This window comes from Bubalus bubalis, chromosome 1 (genome assembly GCF_019923935.1).
Source record: "Bubalus bubalis isolate 160015118507 breed Murrah chromosome 1, NDDB_SH_1, whole genome shotgun sequence".
NCBI classification, from domain to species: domain Eukaryota; kingdom Metazoa; phylum Chordata; class Mammalia; order Artiodactyla; family Bovidae; genus Bubalus; species Bubalus bubalis.
Window position 1 is genome coordinate 114,602,685 of NC_059157.1, and position 18,390 is coordinate 114,621,074.

General features: G+C 49.2%; 1 protein-coding gene across 1 annotated transcript in view; it reads right to left on the reverse strand.

The window, feature by feature from the left end:
• The window catches only part of ITGB5 (integrin subunit beta 5), a 113,851-nt gene that overhangs the window by 18,976 nt on the left and 76,485 nt on the right, over positions 1–18,390 (reverse strand). The window contains exon 10 of the mRNA XM_025282464.3: positions 11,570–11,999. Coding sequence (XP_025138249.3) covers positions 11,570–11,999 — 430 coding nt within the window. The remainder of the gene's footprint in view (positions 1–11,569; positions 12,000–18,390) is intronic.

Here is an 18,390-nt window from a genome sequence, read left to right on the forward strand (position 1 = left end):
AGGTCTGAGCAACCGAGCAACTTAAGGGTGACTGAAGGTGTGGGCACAGCGAAATGCCCGAGGGACACTCCAGAGGAGCAGATGGCTAAGCCATGCCGCAGACAATCCCAGCACTGAAAGGCGGTCAGCTGCTATTCAACACTCAGGTCAAGAGGAGGGCTGATAAGCCTTAGGCGTAGCAGGACACAGCCATATGGGGCCTGGAAGACCTGCTCTGGTGGAATCGTGGGGCTGAATCCGAACTGGACTGAGGTGAGGGCTGCCTGGGAGGTAGTTCATGTAGTCGGTGGGTGCAGACAAATGTTCTGAGGAATACGGCTGTGAGTATGGAGGAGAGGAGCTCACAGTGAGGGGGGTCGGGGGTTAAGGGTTTCTCTTTCTCTATTCTTTTTTTTTTCTTTAGAGTCCTGAGCATGTTCTTAAGTCAACTAGAATAGTTAACAGGGAGAGTATAGTACACATCACTTATCACACAGATACATTTGTTTCCCCATGTGACGCATCTCATTAGCCTGCAAACCCATACAAAATCAAAGGCAGTGTTTTATTTTTGCTTGCCCAATGCCTAGCATGGTGTCAGGTACACAGTAGATGCTCAGAATATGTTGTTGGCTCTTGGAGGCTGTGAACGCCATCAGGACAAGCCTGAAACCCTGGAGAAGATATCTGATACTAGAAATTAGAAAAGGAAAAGGAGTATTACTGATGTTTAAACATGACTCTTGAGATATTTCAAATTCTCAACAAATGCCCAAGAAAAACAGAGACTTCAGGATGACACAAGAAATAAAAATTAGAAACTCTTTCCTGTGGCAACACATGGCTGTGGTCAAGCAGAAGTCACAGGCTTTGCACTCACTACCGTGCCTGTGCATTGTTCAGATTTCTCCAGCAAAAGGCTCTTCGGAGATGTGAACAATGATGCATCCTCAGTCCCGGGATCGGCTGCTCCTCTGTCCTTGGCTTAGTATCAATGAACCAGCCCTGACAAGCTCAGCTGACGCTGCTTCCCAATAGGCGAGGCCCTGATAAGCCCCTCACCCTTTGCCCGCATCTGCTGGACTGCATGCTGCATTCTGCATATGAGCGGTGAATGCAAGCACCACTAAGCAAGCAAGGCGCTGCTGCTTCAAGCTAAGCTTTCCCAAACCTCAAGATTACTTGAAGATGATAGCTCAGGCTGGACAGGGCTTCCCTCATAGCTCAGTTGGTAAAGAATCTGCCTGCGATGCAGGAGACCCCGGTTTGATTCCTGGCTCAGGAAGATCCTCTGGAGAAGGGATAGGCTACCTACTCCAGTATTCTTGGGCTCCTCTTGTGGCTCAGCCGGTAAAGAATGTGCTCACAATGTGAGAGACTTGGGTTTGATCCCTGGGTTAGGAAGATCCCCTGGAGAAGGGAAAGGCTACCCACTGCAGTATTCTGGCCTGGAGAACTCCATGGACTGTATAGTCCACGGGGTTGCAGAGAGTCAGACATGACTGAGCGACTTTCGCTTTCACTGGCTAGAAAGTCAAGACTCCACTGTCAAAGGCAGCAGAGCCTTCTCAAAGGACATTGTTGCCTTTCTGGTCCTAGCATCTGACTTCTCCATGCTGGTGCCCAGCTGCCAAGTCCCTCTTATTACTGCTGCATTTCACACGAGGGCACCAAGGAAAGGCCTTGGTGTCTGACCCAACTCTATCGATTACAGGGAGATTCAGGCCATGGAGAGAAGATGCAAAATCCCGAGTTCCTTAATGAACTCACCTTTCCAGTTTCAAAGGAGTATGTAATCAGCTGAATGCAATGAACCAGAGTCCTCACAGGCCCCCAAGAATGCTGACTCAGAAAGAAAAACAGAAGGCCTGCGGCCAAAAGAAACAGAGGTGCCCCAGATCAACTTCTCAAGTGGCTTAATCTGCCCGATCTGCCTGGCAGGCACTGTGGGGAAATGCCAACCGCATCTGGGGAGACGTGAATTCTCTCCCCTTTCCTCTGGTCACTGCGACAGGATGAGAGGGTGACTATTTTCAACCTGGAAAGCTGTCACGTTGTTGTGGCTGGTGAACAGGTTCCATATTCCATCCTCAGCTGGCCACTGCTCAGAGCCTGGAGCAGCACTCTTGATGGACAGAGTCGGTGTGGCATGTGACAAGAGTGGGCCACGCTGAAGCCTGGCTGCCAGAAGCCCAGCCAAGCCATGAGATGGCAGGAAGCAGCTGCCAAGAGAAGAGAATCCCCTGAGGGTCAGGGTAGGTGTGCTTTTCTTAGGTCAAGGCTCTGGGCCAACCACCACCAGTGGGGAGTGTGGCCAACATGCCAATCTTCTCGGCCACAGTCTCCCCCACAGGCCTGATCAGTAACAGCCACCTCCAACTCCCGGTAGAGGAAAACAACCAAATGAGATCATTCACATCAAGAGCATTTTATAAATCATAACAGGCTAACAAAGGCTCATTTAAGGAAAAGTGGGTCCAGTCTAATCAATAACAACAGCCAGACACTCAATGGCTACTAAGAGGAACAGTCTGTGCCTCTCGAGTAACAGTCATAAAACCGGGCGCCTCAGCTGGCCTCCTGGTCCACGTGTGTTCTTCAGCCTGGTGTGTACTCTCCTTATGCAACCCAGAGAAAACTCACTGAGCAAAACAGAGACTAACTGTTTCCTAAAATTTTGACCAAAATAAAGCGCACTTATTAGGGAAGACTTGGAAAATTGTGGGCTTCATGCTTGAGTAGTGGCAGGAAGGGCTGAACCTGGTAATAGAGAGATTTGGGAAGGGTCTCAAGCTAGTCAAAATGAGCAAAATTCAGTAGAAACAAGGTTAGCTATTTACTTGCAAGGTTCCCCAAGTCTGAATCTATAACCAAGAATCATAAAGTGATTTAGTCCAGGTTCTGGGCCTCAGTTTCCCACAATGCAAACGGTCAGTGCAGGTAACAGGCAGCTGTGTGTGTGTGTGTGTCTGGTGGTGGCAGGAAACGCAGGAGATGCAAATAATCCTACTATTTCATGCTTGCTTATGGAGAGTACAAATTAGCCTCAGTGTGTTCCCAAGGAAAACACCTCAAGATACTAAAAAGTGTGTTAAAGTAGATTCTCCTTGCATTGTTACAATGTTTGCCTAAAGGCCAATACTGCAATGTCAAACAACATAAAATAGCAACCTGAGAAGTATATTCCTTTAGCTTAAGGATGATGGGTCACCTGATCAAGACTTTGGGGCTGGGGTTTGTGGACTGGGGTGATAGGAGGTCCCATCCTCTGGGTCAGAGGGCAATAGGCAAGGGCTCAGGAAGATGTCCAGAAGACAACAAGTCCGAGGGGCCTTCCAGGGATAGACCTTCCTCCTGCCCTGTGTCCTCTGACTCTTGTTTGTAGAAAAGCTTTAGCCTCCTCCGAGGCCTCCCCCAAGTTCCAAAGAGGAAATTTAATCAGAGAAGTGAGAAAATGCAGAAATAAAGAAATGCAGTCAAGAAAAGCAAAATAACAGCTTAGGCATAAAACCAGGTCAAGGACCCTTAGCTCCTCCTCAAGGGCTACTGACATCCTGAGTCATATCCCTGAGTTGTTTTGCAGAAACTAAAGCCCCCACCAAGTAGAGCAAGTTGACTGCATGATGATGGTAGACCCCAGACCAGCTGAAATTCAAAAAAAAAAATTCATGCTACTACTTCACCATAAGCTAATCAGGAGAATGTTCACAAGCTGGTCAGGCTCCCTGCAACCATCACCCCTAACCTGGCCTTTAAAGACTCTTCTGTGACGGTCCTTGGGGAGTTAAGGGTCTTTCCAGCATGAGCTGCCTAGTCTCCTTGCCTGGCACCTGCAATAAACACTGTGCTTTCCTTCACCACAACACAGTGTCAGTCGAATGGCTTTGATGGAAGTCAGGCTAACAGACCCCGGTACCTTTCATTAACAAGACACAAAATTTCAGGAGGCTGAACTCACTTAGAGCAACTTCCAGACAGCAGGGAGAGTTTGGATCTGGGTGGAGTTCTTAGGTCAGTGTTTGACAGTCAAGAACACTTACCCCAAAGGAAAACAGGGCTCCATCCAATCCTGCCACACCCCACCCAAAGCACTGAGCAGCAGAGACTTACCATCAGTTATATAACAGTTTCCAAAATCAAGACTAAACTCAAAAGTGACAGCTCAACACTGAAGAAAGGGAACCAAAGTAGCTCTAAGAATAACTATTTTAGTCACCAGAGGTCTCTCAGTGTTTTCAACTTAACTAAGAATGGAAAATTTCCTAATGTGTTATTCCATAATATCAAAAAGTTAATGCCACCCAATTCTATACATGATTAAGATTTTATCTTTGGCATTTTCATGGCTTTCTTAGGCTTTTCCTTTGTTTTTAAAGTTTCATTATTTCCTTCACAAGCCAAATTCCATGACCTTGGATTAGGCCTGAAGTTCAAAAGCATGTGCAGAGTCCACGTCACAGGTTCCCTTTCTAAGTAGAGAAACAAGGGTAGTAAGGTGAGGTCCAATGTCCAGATTACTCCAGTTTTCACAGTCACTGGTAAATTGCTGCTTCAGATACTTCTGGGATCTGAGCAGTGAGAAACCTGTATGCAGGTCGGGAAGCAAAAGTTAGAACTGGACATGGAACAACAGACTGATTCCAAAGAGGAAAAGGAGTACATCAAGGCTGTATATTGTCACCCTGCTTATTTAACTTCTATGCAGAGTACATCATGAGAAACGCTGGGCTGGATGAAGCACAAGCTGCAATCAAGAGTGCCAGGAGAAATATCAATAACCTCAGATATGCAGATGATACCACCCGTATGGCAGAAAGTGAAGAGGAAGAGGAACTCAAAAGCCTCTTGATGAAAGTGAAAGTGGAGAGTGAAAAAGTTGGCTTAAAGCTCAACATTCAGAAAACTAAGATCATGGCATCTGGTCCCATCACTTCATGGGAAATAGATGGGGAAACAGTGGAAACAGTGTCAGACTTTATTTTGGGGGGCTCCAAAATCACTGCAGATGGTCATTAAAGCCATGAAATTAAAAGATGCTTACTCCTTGGAAGGAAAGTTATGACCAACCTAGATAGCATATTCAAAAGCAGAGACATTACTTTGCCAACAAAGGTCCGTCTAGTCAAGGCTATGGTTTTTCCAGTGGTCATGTATGGATATGAGAGTTGGACTGTGAAGAAAGCTGAGCACCGAAGAATTGATGCTTTTGAAGTGTGGTGTTGGAGAAGCCTCTTGAGAGTCCCCTGGACTGCAAGGAGATCCAACCAGTCCATCCTAAAGGAGATCAGCCCTGGTGTTCTTTGGAAGGAATGATGCTAAAGCTGAAACTCCAGTACTTTGGCCACCTCATGCGAAGAGTTGACTCATTGGAAAAGACTCTGATGCTGGGAGGGATTGGGGGCAGGAGGAGAAGGGGACGACAGAGGATGAGATGGCTGGATGGCGTCACTGACTCAATGGACATGAGTTTGAGTGAACTCCGGGAGTTGGTGATGGACAGGGAGGCCTGGCGTGCTGCGATTCATGGGTCGCAAAGAGTCGGACACGACTGAACAACTGAACTGAACTGAGCAGTGAGAAGAGCCATAAGAAAACTCAATTCCCAGAGTTGGAACAAGAGCCCAGAGCATGGAACAAGGCAGGTTCTCCACACGGCTTGCCGACATGCTTAATTTTCAACATCTCACACAAGTCTGGATGGTGAAGGTAGAAGCTTAAGAGGTTCATATCCTCACTCCTCTAACCCAGAAAATTTCTGAGGAGTGGAAAATTCTAGTGACAACACACATTTAAAAATTAATTCAGTACTGTGAGCAATTCCAACTCTGTACCCCTGGCACCCAGTAAAAACCTGGCACATGAGGAATGCTCAGTGAGCTCCTCAATGGGATGAATGCAGCACTCTACCTAAAATGAAACGACCTCAGTGAGAGATCACCACCTCAGTGTCTGCAGCTACACTAAGATCGGATACTTCTACACCACAGTTTTTGAAAGAGCTTTCTCCAGCCTCAGGCTGCAAGATGCTGGATGACTCCAGAGCTGAGCAGTCCAGCTCATCTGCTTCACCTGGCCAGTCTGAAAGATACATCATTTGCTTATATGACTGACTGAGCCCTACATTTTGCTGTTTTTTCAAATGAACTTGAGCAAGATAAGGACGGAATTTTTACACTCATATATAGTGCCTCCTTGCATTTGCAAAAAGCATCCAGGTAAGCATCAAGAAACTGAATAGAGGCTAATACACATGAAAAGATGTGAAGAATTTTCTAGGCTCTCCCACCTGAGGCACGCAGTGGTAGTAATCCCACCAAGAGCCCCTTTCTTCTTGAGAAATTAAATATGTCAAATCTGGGTTCATTCAAAAGGTACTTTTTGAGGCCTCTGTCATGGACCTACATTCCAGAAGATCCTATAAGTCATTTATGGAATGTGAAATTGCAATGCAGTGACAGAAGGTAGAGCTGGGACCACAGCTCCAGAGATGGCCACTAGGACACTTACTCTGAGTGTGAAAATTATATTTCTAAAGAAAATAGTATAAACAGAGTGAGAAGCACTTTGTAAACATATCCAGATAACTGTTGCCATGGGAGGTGTTTCATTTGGCAAGAATCAATAAGTCTAGAAGCAGGCCATAATGTCAGAGGTGCTTTTAACAGGAAGGGTTTAATACAACCTTGTGAAACCTTCTGGAAACCAGCAGCCCAGACCAGGAATCTCTGTTTGGACGCTGGCTCTGGCCACTCAGAATGATGCAACTCTCCATTTTCTTACGTCTGGAAGAATAATGCAATTGCCCCTTGACCTCTACTTGCCTTAATTGCCCAAATAACCTATTAGATGAATGCCCAAATAACCTATTAGATGAAGTAAAATATGAAGTAAAATACTTAGATATACTTCTAGGATCTCACAATCACAAGACCAAAAGCATTCTGTTCAAAATTCTATATCCTATTTGATACAAATTTTCTCAGTATATGAAACCCAAGAAGTAAGCTTTCAGTAAATTATTCCACATATCCCAGTGCAGGCTTCCCTGGTGGCTCAGACAAGTAAAGAATCCATCTACAACGTGGGAGACCTAGGTTCGATCCCTGGGTTGGGAAGATCCCCTGCAGGAGGGCATGGCAACCCGTTCCAGTATTCTTGCCTGCAGAATCCCATGGACTGGCGGGCTACAGTCAATGGGGTCTCAAAGAGTCGGACACTACTGAGCGACTCAGCAGTGCAGGCATTTTAAGAACAGAGATTGCTGAAAGCACTAGGGTTGGGATGATTTCAACAGCTTACCATAGCAGAGTAACTCAAATCCCAGGAAATGCACTGTTTGGGTACAGAAACCAGCAAAGAATAACAAAGTTTGCACAATAACCTCTAATTATACTGAAAACAACTAAACAGACCATGTCCACATGTTCTATTAACAGAGCGATTCTGAAGGGTCAACACTTAAGGAGACTCAAAGGAACAGAAACCCTCACAATGGTCCTGTGGCTCTCTCTGTACTCACAGGATTGGTCTGTGGACAGAACCACTCTGAGTTATTTTGCCTCTAGAAACCAGAGGGAGGAACAGCAGCCCTGGATCCACACACATTCCCATGACAGTCTGCCACAAAAGTAATAACCAAGATGTTCAATTGCTTCCAGACCTTAGTCGGGTTTCCTTCACTACTAACTTTTGTGACGTATAACACGTCTCAAACCTGTAACTTCTTGCCTGACCCTCGGTCCTGTGTCTTGGTTGGGGGTAAAGGACCAGAAGCCTCTTACAGGTGAAAATACCTGGGAGAAGTGGAAGAACTTCTCCAGGACGTCCCCATCAGCTCTGGCCTGTTTCTGCCTCAGGCCCTGTCTGAAGGTGGATCACAACCTCACAGCCCCCGCAGGCCTGGCTGCAGGGGGAAGGGCTGAGAGAATGCTGAAGTCAGCTGCTTGTGAGTCTCTGAGTCAGCATCTTCAAGACCAGAACGGCTGTTGAGAAATAAGACTTCTCCCCCACAAAACCCCAACATAACAGTGATCTGAGAGCTTGAAACCAAAGAACTCAATTTCAGAGCAGGAGCCCCAAGCTGACCTCTGGAACAAGAACTGGGGGTGGACCCCTCACCCACTCGCTGCTGCCTCCTGAACAAGCTGGAGTGCTTGTGAGACAAGCAACATGGATGGGCAGGCAGGGTTGCATGCATGCGGATGGGTCCTGCCTGGAGCTGGGCATCCTTCCTGGATGACCTCACATCACCCACACCTCCTGACCTACAAACTACTGTCTCCAGGAAGACTTGGATAGCTTCAACTAGCTGCTGCTTTCAAAGTGAAGGGGTGGTGTTTTAGTTGCTAAGTCGGTCCAACTCTTGCAACCCCATAAATTGTAGCCCGCTAGGCTCTTCTGTCTGTGGGATTTCCCAGGCAAGAATACTGGACTAGGTTGCCATTTCCTTCTCCAGGGGATCTTCCTGACCCAGGAATTGAACCCACGTCTCCTGCATTGCAGGGGGATTCTTTACTGTCTGAGCCAGGAAGTGAAGGGGTGGAGGCGGCTAATTGGGGATGCAGTGGAAAGACAGCCAAATGTTCTTCTAATCATTGCTGTGTTCAAGTAATTCAACTTCAGGTGCTTCTTAGGATATAATATCATAAGAAAAAAAAGCAAGATACAAAATTGCATACACATACACATTTAGAAAAAAATTTAGACGGGAGACGTCTTAAAGTAAGAATGCTGGAATAATGAACAACTTCTTTCTTTCCCTTCAGAATATTCTAGACCTAAGAATAATCCTCCAGCTAGCTGGAATCATTCTCTTGACTGAGGACACAGAGGGTAAAAGAAGTTTCTTGTCTGCTTCACCAGATGGTCCAAATTAATCCTGGTCACCAAGAAGGAGACAGACAGCTCAGACTGACCACACATCCATCAACTCCCCTGTATTTTTCAAATTTTCCTATGAGGGAACAGAAGACATCTAGCTCAGCAACCCAAAGGAGTTAGTGACTCAACATACCACACAGGCAGGAGCCCCAAAGCATCTCTAACCTCCCGTTTCCTCACTCAGGGACATGTGAGAGTCTCCCACCAGCGCATTTTTGGCACTTGAGGGGAAAGGACAGCATTCCACAATAATACTTGCTAATTTAAAAAAAAAAAAAAAAAAAACTGCTGAAAGCCAATTACAGACACAGTCAGGTATCTTAGAGTGTTTGTGGCGGCAGTCTGTCCATCCCACCATGCGGGACTCATGGGGAAGGCGGCCCCGCGGGCACACTGGGAGTGGCTACAGCTCCCAGGAGCGTGTGGCCCTGATTCTTAAAGGAGCTGGCGGTCAGCAAGGCAATGTGCTAGGTGCTTAGACACGTTCTCTTACTGCTCACTAAAGTCCTGTGCCCAGAGGGACACAAGCAGCCCATGGTGGTGCTGGATTCAGGCCCAGGCCTGCCTGATCCTAAGCACTTTTCTGCTGATCCAGGGGAACCATCCAACCCCTCAGGAAGAGCGGATCCCTGTTGCCTGTTCAGCACATCAAATCCAGACCCTATCAGCTAGCTGACTCTTCTACGACACCATACATCCTACGCTTTCTAGAACATTTCCAATTCTGAGCATGCCACACCCATGTATGTGTCTCACAGTGTGGTCTGCCCCTGGAGACCTCACTGGCTTATCCTCCCCTGTGCTACCATCTGCACTTGTTTCTCCTGTGGACAGAAGGGGGGTTACTCCTGCCACAGGGACAGATGATTTCTATGATCTGATTCGCTTCACACGTTTGTGCTTCATCTTCCCTGCCATACTCCATGTTCCTTCTAAATCAACACTTCACCACCAGGAGACCATTCACAAAGAAGGGATCCTGGAAGCAACAGAACATATAAGAGAATAAGAGATAGTAGAAGAAACTATAATCTTGCCCAAAACTGTTCTGTTCACTCGATCTGCAGGTGGCATGGTGTTGGACAGACTGACCTTTAAGAGATGTGTTAAAGGACACAGTGTTTCACCAGAGTGCCACTCCCAGAATGGGAACTGCCAAACTTCCACTTAACTGTATCCATGTAAAGTCCTATGCTTAGATTCAAACACTTAAGTGCTCAGATGTGACACAACAGAAACTTGGCTTTGTTACAGTTCATTCAAATATTAATCTTCAACTTTTGGTAGTCAAGTTAAAATCAAGTTCAACCGTACAATGTGATTGCTTAATAGAAAAGAAAAGGTGAGTGTTGTTAGGAGGTGTTTATGGAAGTGGAATGTTCAGGTCACAGGAAGCAAATGTTAGTTGGACCTGGGGCTGAGCCCCTGTTACCCAGATGACAAGTAACCTGCCTGATTCTGAGAAGCATGCTGAACAAAATGACAGAGCCTCAAAGCAGGGAGAGACCTGGTATCTAGTTTGGGTTAAGAAAAGAGAACAAAAAAATTTAATATTTTGAAAATTTAAAAAAAAAAGAGAACAGAGAAACACAAATTAGTTCTCAGATGTTTTAGCAGGTTGCCATACGGAAAAGGGAAGCCTAAAATGTGACCCACCAGTGGAAGTGACTGAGAAACAATTTTCTGTTGGATATAAAAGAAAACTTTCAAATCATACCTGTGGGAAGCAGAAGGATGGCCCTCAAAGATATGCAGAGCCTAACCCCTGGAACTTGTATCAGTGCTGCTTTACAGGGTAGAAGGGACCCTGCAGATGTGATTAAGTCAAGGATCCTGAGATGAGGAGACTGGTCTGGACTATCTGGTGGGTCCAATGCAGCTGCAAGGCTCCTTATAAGGGGGAGGCAAAGAGCATCAGAGCAAAACAGAGGTCAGAGAGAGATGTGAGGATGTTACACTGCTGGCTGAGAAAACAGAGGAAGGTGCTGCAAGCCAAGGAATGCAGATGGGTTTCTGGAAGTTGGAGAGGGCCAAGGAACAGATTCTCCCTTAGAACTTCAAGAAGGAACACAGCCCTGACGACACCTGGATTTTAGCCAAATAACACCCACTTCAGACTTTTGACATCCAGAACAGGAATGGAATAAACTTGGGTTGTTTTAAGCCACTAAGTCTATGGAAACTTGTTAGAGCAGCCATAGGAGATAAGTGAAAGTTGCTCACTCGTGTCTGACTCTTCGCGACCTCATGGACTGTATAGTTCATGGAATTCTCCAGGCCAGAACACTGGAGTGGGTAGCTGTTCCCTTCTCCAGGGGATCTTCCCAACCCAGGGATTGAACCCAGGTCTCCCACATTGCAGGCAGATTCTTTACCAGCTGAGCCACCAGGGAAGCCCATAGGCGATGAATGGATGTCTAATAAAGAATAATCACTACCATCCCTGGGGAGCTCCTTGTCCCCAGGGCGATCAAGAAGAGGCTGATCATCTACGAGTCAGGAATGCTGTGTGGGTGAGTGCTGAAGGACGCACAGCAGACCCCGCCAACCCTGAGTACCTCAGACCACGCAGCAGCGCTGTCTCTTGTTTTTGTATTCAACATGCTGGTGCCACCCCCAAGGCTGGCCCTCGCTTGCTCCCAGCAGAACCATGGCAATCAGTAAAAGGCATGCTTTGGCTCAGAGCAACAGTGCTTGCGGGGGCACCTACCTGAGCAGAGGACACCTTTGTTCCTGGCGCAGGAGAAGTTGTCGCACTCGCAGAAGGACCCGTAGATCTTGCCAAACTCGCTCTCAAAGCAGGAGCACTGGTTGCAGCTGCACTGCCCGCGCCCGCTGCATAGTGGCTTGCCCTCCGCCTCCCGGCACAGGTTCTGGTACCCGCTCTGGCTCTCCCCTTCCTGGCACTCGCACCTGGTACCCAGGTAGCCGGGGTTGCACTCACACAGGCCGCAGACGTAAGTCCCGTTGCTGCTGCACCTGGCGCTGTCGGGTTCCAGCCCCGCGCTGCAGCCGCACCTGCAGTTGTAGGTGACCCCCACCTCCAGGCTGTCCCGGAAGCCCACGGGCCGCAGGGTGAACGTGTGCTGCACGTGCTTGCTGGGGCAGCTCCGGGCCTCCACCGACACCTCAAAGGACGCCTGGGCAGGAGAAAGAGAGGGGATGTTGTGGCCGTGGCGCGACTGGGCCTCCCGCTCCCTGTACTGGCCTCCCCATCACCCAGGGGCCCGAGCACAGTTCCTCCAAGGCCCTCAGTGCAGAGCTGGGATCAAAGCTGGCCCCTGCCCACACGCAGAGAGGCCACTCCAGCCACCCGAGGAGGATGAGGCCCCAAGTCAGCAAGCCCTTTCCTTTACCCAGGAAGGGCATGTTCAGGCACCATCATCTGACAGGTATCGTGCTTGGTTCGTTAATGTTCATTATCTCTTTGAATCCTCACACCCTGGAGGAAAAAGGCTTCCATAGGAAGGTAGAAAGATTCACTCAAGGTTACATGGTTCTCTTTCTCCCCTTTTTTTTCACTTCTAACCTATCCTCTCCTCATCTCCATCTTGAAAGTCAACAAAATATTCAACAATTTACCAGGCACCTCGTCTGGGCCAAGCTAGACATGCTCCCTGAGCACGTGGGGCCCTGGGGCCCAGCAGCCCTGGCAGCTGCCTACTCTCCCGCAGAGGTGCCTCCTCCCCTGCTGGAGAAGGGACAGAGGACCCCTGGGTCCCTTCCAGCTTAGCCGTCTCCTCACAGACACACCTGAGCCTCCCTTCGTCCCAGTTTCTCTCTGTGTGGTGCCCACAACCGTCTTTCACAATCAGCCCACGGCCATGAGGTTGTATTTAGAAGTGAAAGAAAAAGTGAGAGGGTTAGTCGCTCAGTCATATCCAACTCTTTGTGACCCCATGGACTGTAGCCCACCAGGCTCCACTGTCCACAGAGATTCTCCAGGCAAGAATACTGGAGTGGGTAGCCATTCCTTTCTCCAGGGGATCTTTCCGACCCAGGGATCAAAATCAGGTCTCCTGCACTGCAGGCAGATTCTTTACCATCTGAGTCACCAGGGATACATGTGGACAGACTTTTTCTTATTAAACAAAGCATGCAAAGCATGTTGCCAACTCCTGAGCTGCTTATGAGTTGCCATGGAAACAGGTAGGAAGGTGGACCTCGATGGCAGATCACAATGGAGGAAAGGCGCCTATTAGCTGCCCACATGGCTGGGATGTGAGGAAAGGAAAGACACTGCTCGCTGTGATTCTCCCACGAAGTCAAGCATGACACCACTTCCCCCCTCACGCTGTGTGGTGAGAACCATCTAGCACTGCCCTCCCTGCGTGGCGCTGCAGAAATCTCCAGACAGGTAGCTGGCACACCTGGCCAGACAATACCCTGAGTCCTTCTCCCTCAAATGGACAGAGGCCTGGACCCACTCCAGAAACTGACCCACTGCCTGGCCCAGATGTCTTTCTTTTTCAAAAGGCTCCTCAGAACATTCTGGAAGCTCAAAACAAGTTAGGATCCACTTTTAGCTACTGTTGTTGTTAATTCTACTATCTGGGTTGGAAAAGAACTGATTTCTTTAAAAAGTCATCAATAACCTGCTTCACTGGGTACTCTTTAGGTAGATTTTCGGAAAACTCTCAAAATATCTTTTTCTAAACGTTCTATAGATCCCTTTTACTTTGGGATCATTACTAATTCTAAAAGGCCTCCCCTCAGATTCCGTGACACCCAGGGACCCCCCCAGGGTGGGAGGGGGAGAGTGTGAGACTGAGCAGGAGACCCAGCTCCCCAGGCCCTGGAGAGGGTCCTGCTGGCAACAAGACAGCAGGAGTCAGCACTAGGAAAGGGGTGTCACAGGACATGCTGTCGGACAAGTGAATTGAGGACAATGGCCACGAGCCAGGGTCAGGAAGCTGGGAGGACCAAGCCAGCTGCAGATAGTTGGGACTGGCCCAGCCCCACTTCCACGTGGGCAGTGGGAGGGACAAAGGGAAAGACTGACGAAAGCAAATTCAAGAGTAAGTTCCAAGGCCCTCGGGTACAGCGGGGCTCTCCAGGTAAGGAAGTAAGATGGGGACCCACCCAGGATACTGCAGCCTGCCTGACAGTTACCAGCTGCTGCGTACTACACGCACCAGGCACCGTGCTTGGTATTTCCGTGAGCATCTCATTTACACGCCCTAGGAGGACACATCCTCATTTACCAGAGAGAAAGCGGGGTTGGTTGGTGGGCTCAGGGGGCTTAGTGATGCTCACACAGCTGGGGAGGGGTGGGGCTAGGCCTGTGCTCACCTTGGCACATCACCTCCTAGAAGGAGAGAATGAGGCAGGCGTCCAGTGTCCAGAGCTGGGTTCAGAGGGAGAGGCCCAGCTCACACAGGGACCATAGGCGGGGACCCCCCAAGTGGTGACCAGAGGTTTATTTAAATCTTCCAGCCTTGGGCTGGGGGTAAACTGGGTGCAAATGGAAGGACAAGGAGGCCGCACCTGACCAAGGTGCCAAGGGCATCAAGAATGTGGAGGTGAACATCTCTCCCTCTGAGGCTCAGAGAGAAGCCTAGTGCTTCCCAGGGGAACAACTTTGCTGGACTTGGTAAATGGAAAGCTCTGCTCCCTGCAAAGGCAGCTGGGGGTCAGAAATGAAAAAAGTTACAAAGAAACAGCCTGGACCAAGAGTCCAAGGCATTTAATTATTGCAAGACTGTGGGTAGTATCCATCTGTGAGCATAACCTTCCCCCAGGAAAACTTGCCTGCATCATGGAATTAAGTAGCAAGAGGGGGATTAATCTCCTGGGACTTACCAGGAGTAAGTGGAAAGGTGAAGCCCTTCAATGAGTGCTGGCAGCCAACCACCCAGGATTCAGAAATGCTCACCTGCTGTCTGCCCAGGCTGCCCGGCTGGAGGAGCAGGAAGGCCTGGCTTCTCAGCAGGTCCCGCTGGCCTTCCCCAGCCAAGCTCTGGTCCAACCAAGGCCCTCAATGTCGGGCCCCATGCGGCCTAATGTCTGCCTGGCCACCTGATAACCAGGGAATGGCTCAGTTTCAGCCAAGCTTCAGGTCCTGCTGGGCACAGGAATGCTATAAAAAGCACGTTGGGAACAGAGAGTCAATCTGTTCTGCCACCCCTCCCCTCAGAGTCCATTTCCCTGAGGGATCAGGAAAGAATCCAGCGAGCCTGTCAGGTGGCTGGAATGAGGCTCCTCTTCTGCGACCACTGTGGACTGACAGTGAAGGCCCCCAGTTCTGGAGATTCTCTGCTTCCCATTCTAAGGTTCCAGAGGATGGTCACGGGCACAGCAGCCCTTCCTCTGCCCAGCCTTGTTATCTGAACCTCATTGAGATGCTCCTGGTTCCCGCCTTGGGGCTGCTGGCCTGATTCATCCTTTCCCAGGGGCTGTCCAACCCCGACTCGGGTCCACCAAATCCAGGCTGTGCAGATGCCAAGGCTCCTAGGAGCTCACTGAGACAATGGGCCCGGACACGAGGTGGAGAGCCCCAGGGGAGGGGACAGTAGAGGGGACGCCGTGGGAAGCCTATGACGGGCTCACAGAGTCCTTTGTACCAGGCGTTAGTGCTGGCCACTCAGCAGGCCACTTGCATACTGATGTGTCAAAGCCAGTTCACGAGAAAACCAACTTCCAGCAGCCAGGCCCACTCAGTCAGCCTTGGTTGATGTTGGGAAGAAAAATGGAAATCACTAGATTCGGGACTTCAAGATTTCATTTAAGAATTATTTCTCTGAGGACCACCTTTGTCCCTTACCCCCTACACCTCCTAGAGGAAATCAACCCTGATTATTCATTGGAAAGACAGATGCTGAAGCTCCAATACTTTGGCCACCTGATGCAGAGAGCCGTCTCACTGGAAAAGACCCCAATGCTAGGAAAGATTGGGGGCAGGAGGAGAAGGCAGCGACAGAAGACGAGATGGTTGGACAGCACCATCTACTCAATGGACATGAGTTTGAGCAAACTCCGGGAGACAGTGAAGGACAGGGAAGCCTGGTGAGCTGCAGTCCATGGGGTGGCAAAGAGTCGGACACAACTTAGCAACTGAATAACAGCAACCCTACCACCTGCTTCTTTTCTGAATAGACCCCTTACCCAGAGAACACAGGACAGTCAGGGAACCACAACCTCTGGTTGGAAGGAACCACGGAGCTGCTGCCTGACCACCCCGACCCCTGCAGGAAATTCTAGTTACAGAGGCGAGACCCACACGGAAGCCACTTGAACTCAGCTGTCTCATGGCTCCCCACAACCCATGGGCCATGTCCTTATCCACAGGCCAGGCCCCGAGACACACTTGATGGTAGTGATAGCCCGTCTGCGCTCCCTAATTCCTCTTCTCCGGTTGAGACCCAGCGCCTCTCCGCTGTGCCCTGTGCCCCTGCCTACCTCCTCGCTGTTTCCTGACTTGCCCGCAGCCCTCCCAACTTGTGGTGCTAAGGAACAGGAAACACCTGCCGAATAACAGCCAGACACCGTACTGGAACGTGGGCCCTACCAGTCAGCCCGATCCTGCCTCTGTCCCTGCCACTCTCCCCTCCGTCCCCAGCCCACTCCCCTCAGCTGCTTCCCACCTGCAAAAGGGCAATACCCTCATGGACTCACCACTAATGGGGTCTCCTAAACCTTCTTTTTTTTATTTTTTATTTTTAAACTTCACAATATTGTATTGGTTTTGCCAAATATCAAAATGAATCTGCCACAGGTATACATGCGTTCCCCATCCTGAACCCTCCTCCCTCCTCCCTCCCCATACCATCCCTCTGGGTCGTCCCAGTGTACCAGCCCCAAGCATCCAGTATCATGCATCAAACCTGGACTGGCGACTCATTCCATATATGATATTATACGTATTTCAATGCCATTCTCCCAAATCATCCCACCCTCTCCCTCTCCCACAGAGTCCAAAAGACTGTTCTATACATCAGTGTCTCTTTTGCTGTCTCGTATACAGGGTTATTGTTACCATCTTTCTAAATTCCATATATATGCATTAGTATACTGTATTGGTGTTTTTCTTTCTGGCTTACTTCACTCTGTATAATAGGCTCCAGTTTCATCCACCTCATTAGAACTGACTCAAATGTATTCTTTTTAATGGCTGAGTAATACTCCATTGTGTATATGTACCACAGCTTTCTTATCCATTCATCTGCTGATGGACATCTAGGTTGCTTCCATGTCCCGGCTATTATAAACAGTGCTGCGATGAACATTGGGGTACACATTTTTCTTTCAATTCTCTAAATCTTCTATGTCTGGAAAACTCTAAGCCTCAGCTGAAATAGCTGCCCCTGTGATGAGGGGCCTTTCTTCCTTGGGGCTCCATCAGCAAAAAGGGGGCTGAGGGGAGGCCCCCAGTTTCCATGCCACACCAGCATGGTGGACCCCACACTCAGAATGACCCATGCTTAGGTGTAATACTCTGCTATCTGAAGTTATTTCTGAACAAGGATCCCACCTTTCCATTTTGCCCTGGGTTCTGTCCTCTGCTGCCTCCAGGGCCCTCAAGGAGCTCACCTCTGGTGGCCTGGCCAGCACCACTTGGTCCGGTTATGATGGGTGAGTGGCTGCTGCTCTGTGCCAGCCTGTCTCCTTCCACAGAAGACAAAACTTAACAGCCCTGGCAGCAAGAGCCAGGGGCCACATGACTGTAGCCTCTTGGACAGAGAGAGGAAACAGGGAGCCAGTATGGGAGGCCTGCCTTTGGGCTGCTGTCTCAATAGGGTCAAGGCCCCTCGGAGCCCAAGGGAGGCTCCAGCTCACCTGCTGGGATAGAAATGCTATGGAGAGCGTAGGAGAAGCACCCTTCCTTCTTCTGCTTCAAATGCTCCTGAAACCATCCAAATACATCTGAGATTGTTCACGTTTGTGAGAAAAATGCCGCTTGGAATCCTGTCCTATCTTCTGGACAATGTTCCTATCTTGCTGACATATCCTAGCAAAAACAAGATCTGCACACTAGAGTGACCACATGAAAGTGGTGATGATAACACCTTTCGCTTCTCTGAAACTTTCCAAAGTGCACAAGGTTTAACGGAAAAAACCTGGACTATGGCATCAGTGGCTGCAGCTGTCTCCTAGCGTGCGTACTCACCAGCAGTCAGACTTCCAGCAAGTCCCTCAGCGCCACCCCACAACCCCACCCTGGAGTCTCAGTCTTTCTCACATAAAATGGAGAAGTAATGTCTACCTGACCCAGGTGCTGCAAGCAGCAGAGACCTGGCAGCAAACCCCTAGCACAGCATGGAGTGCATTATAAATTCCCAGGAAACGGTAGCTCACGTCACTATTCCCACGGTCAGGATGCTATGAGCAGTGAGGGGACTCAGTTAGGAGAGTGTTGCAAGTCCACTGCCCGTCTGTGGGTGATCTCACATCTCAGGGTGCCTGGCAGCACCTAGCCACAGGGGGTGTGCAGAGCACATGGGGAGGTACTCCCTTGCTAGAGGCTGGCCCTTGAGATCATACTCTGAGGTGAGCCCTCTGGATAGGTGCAACAGGTGTGATGGAACACAGTGA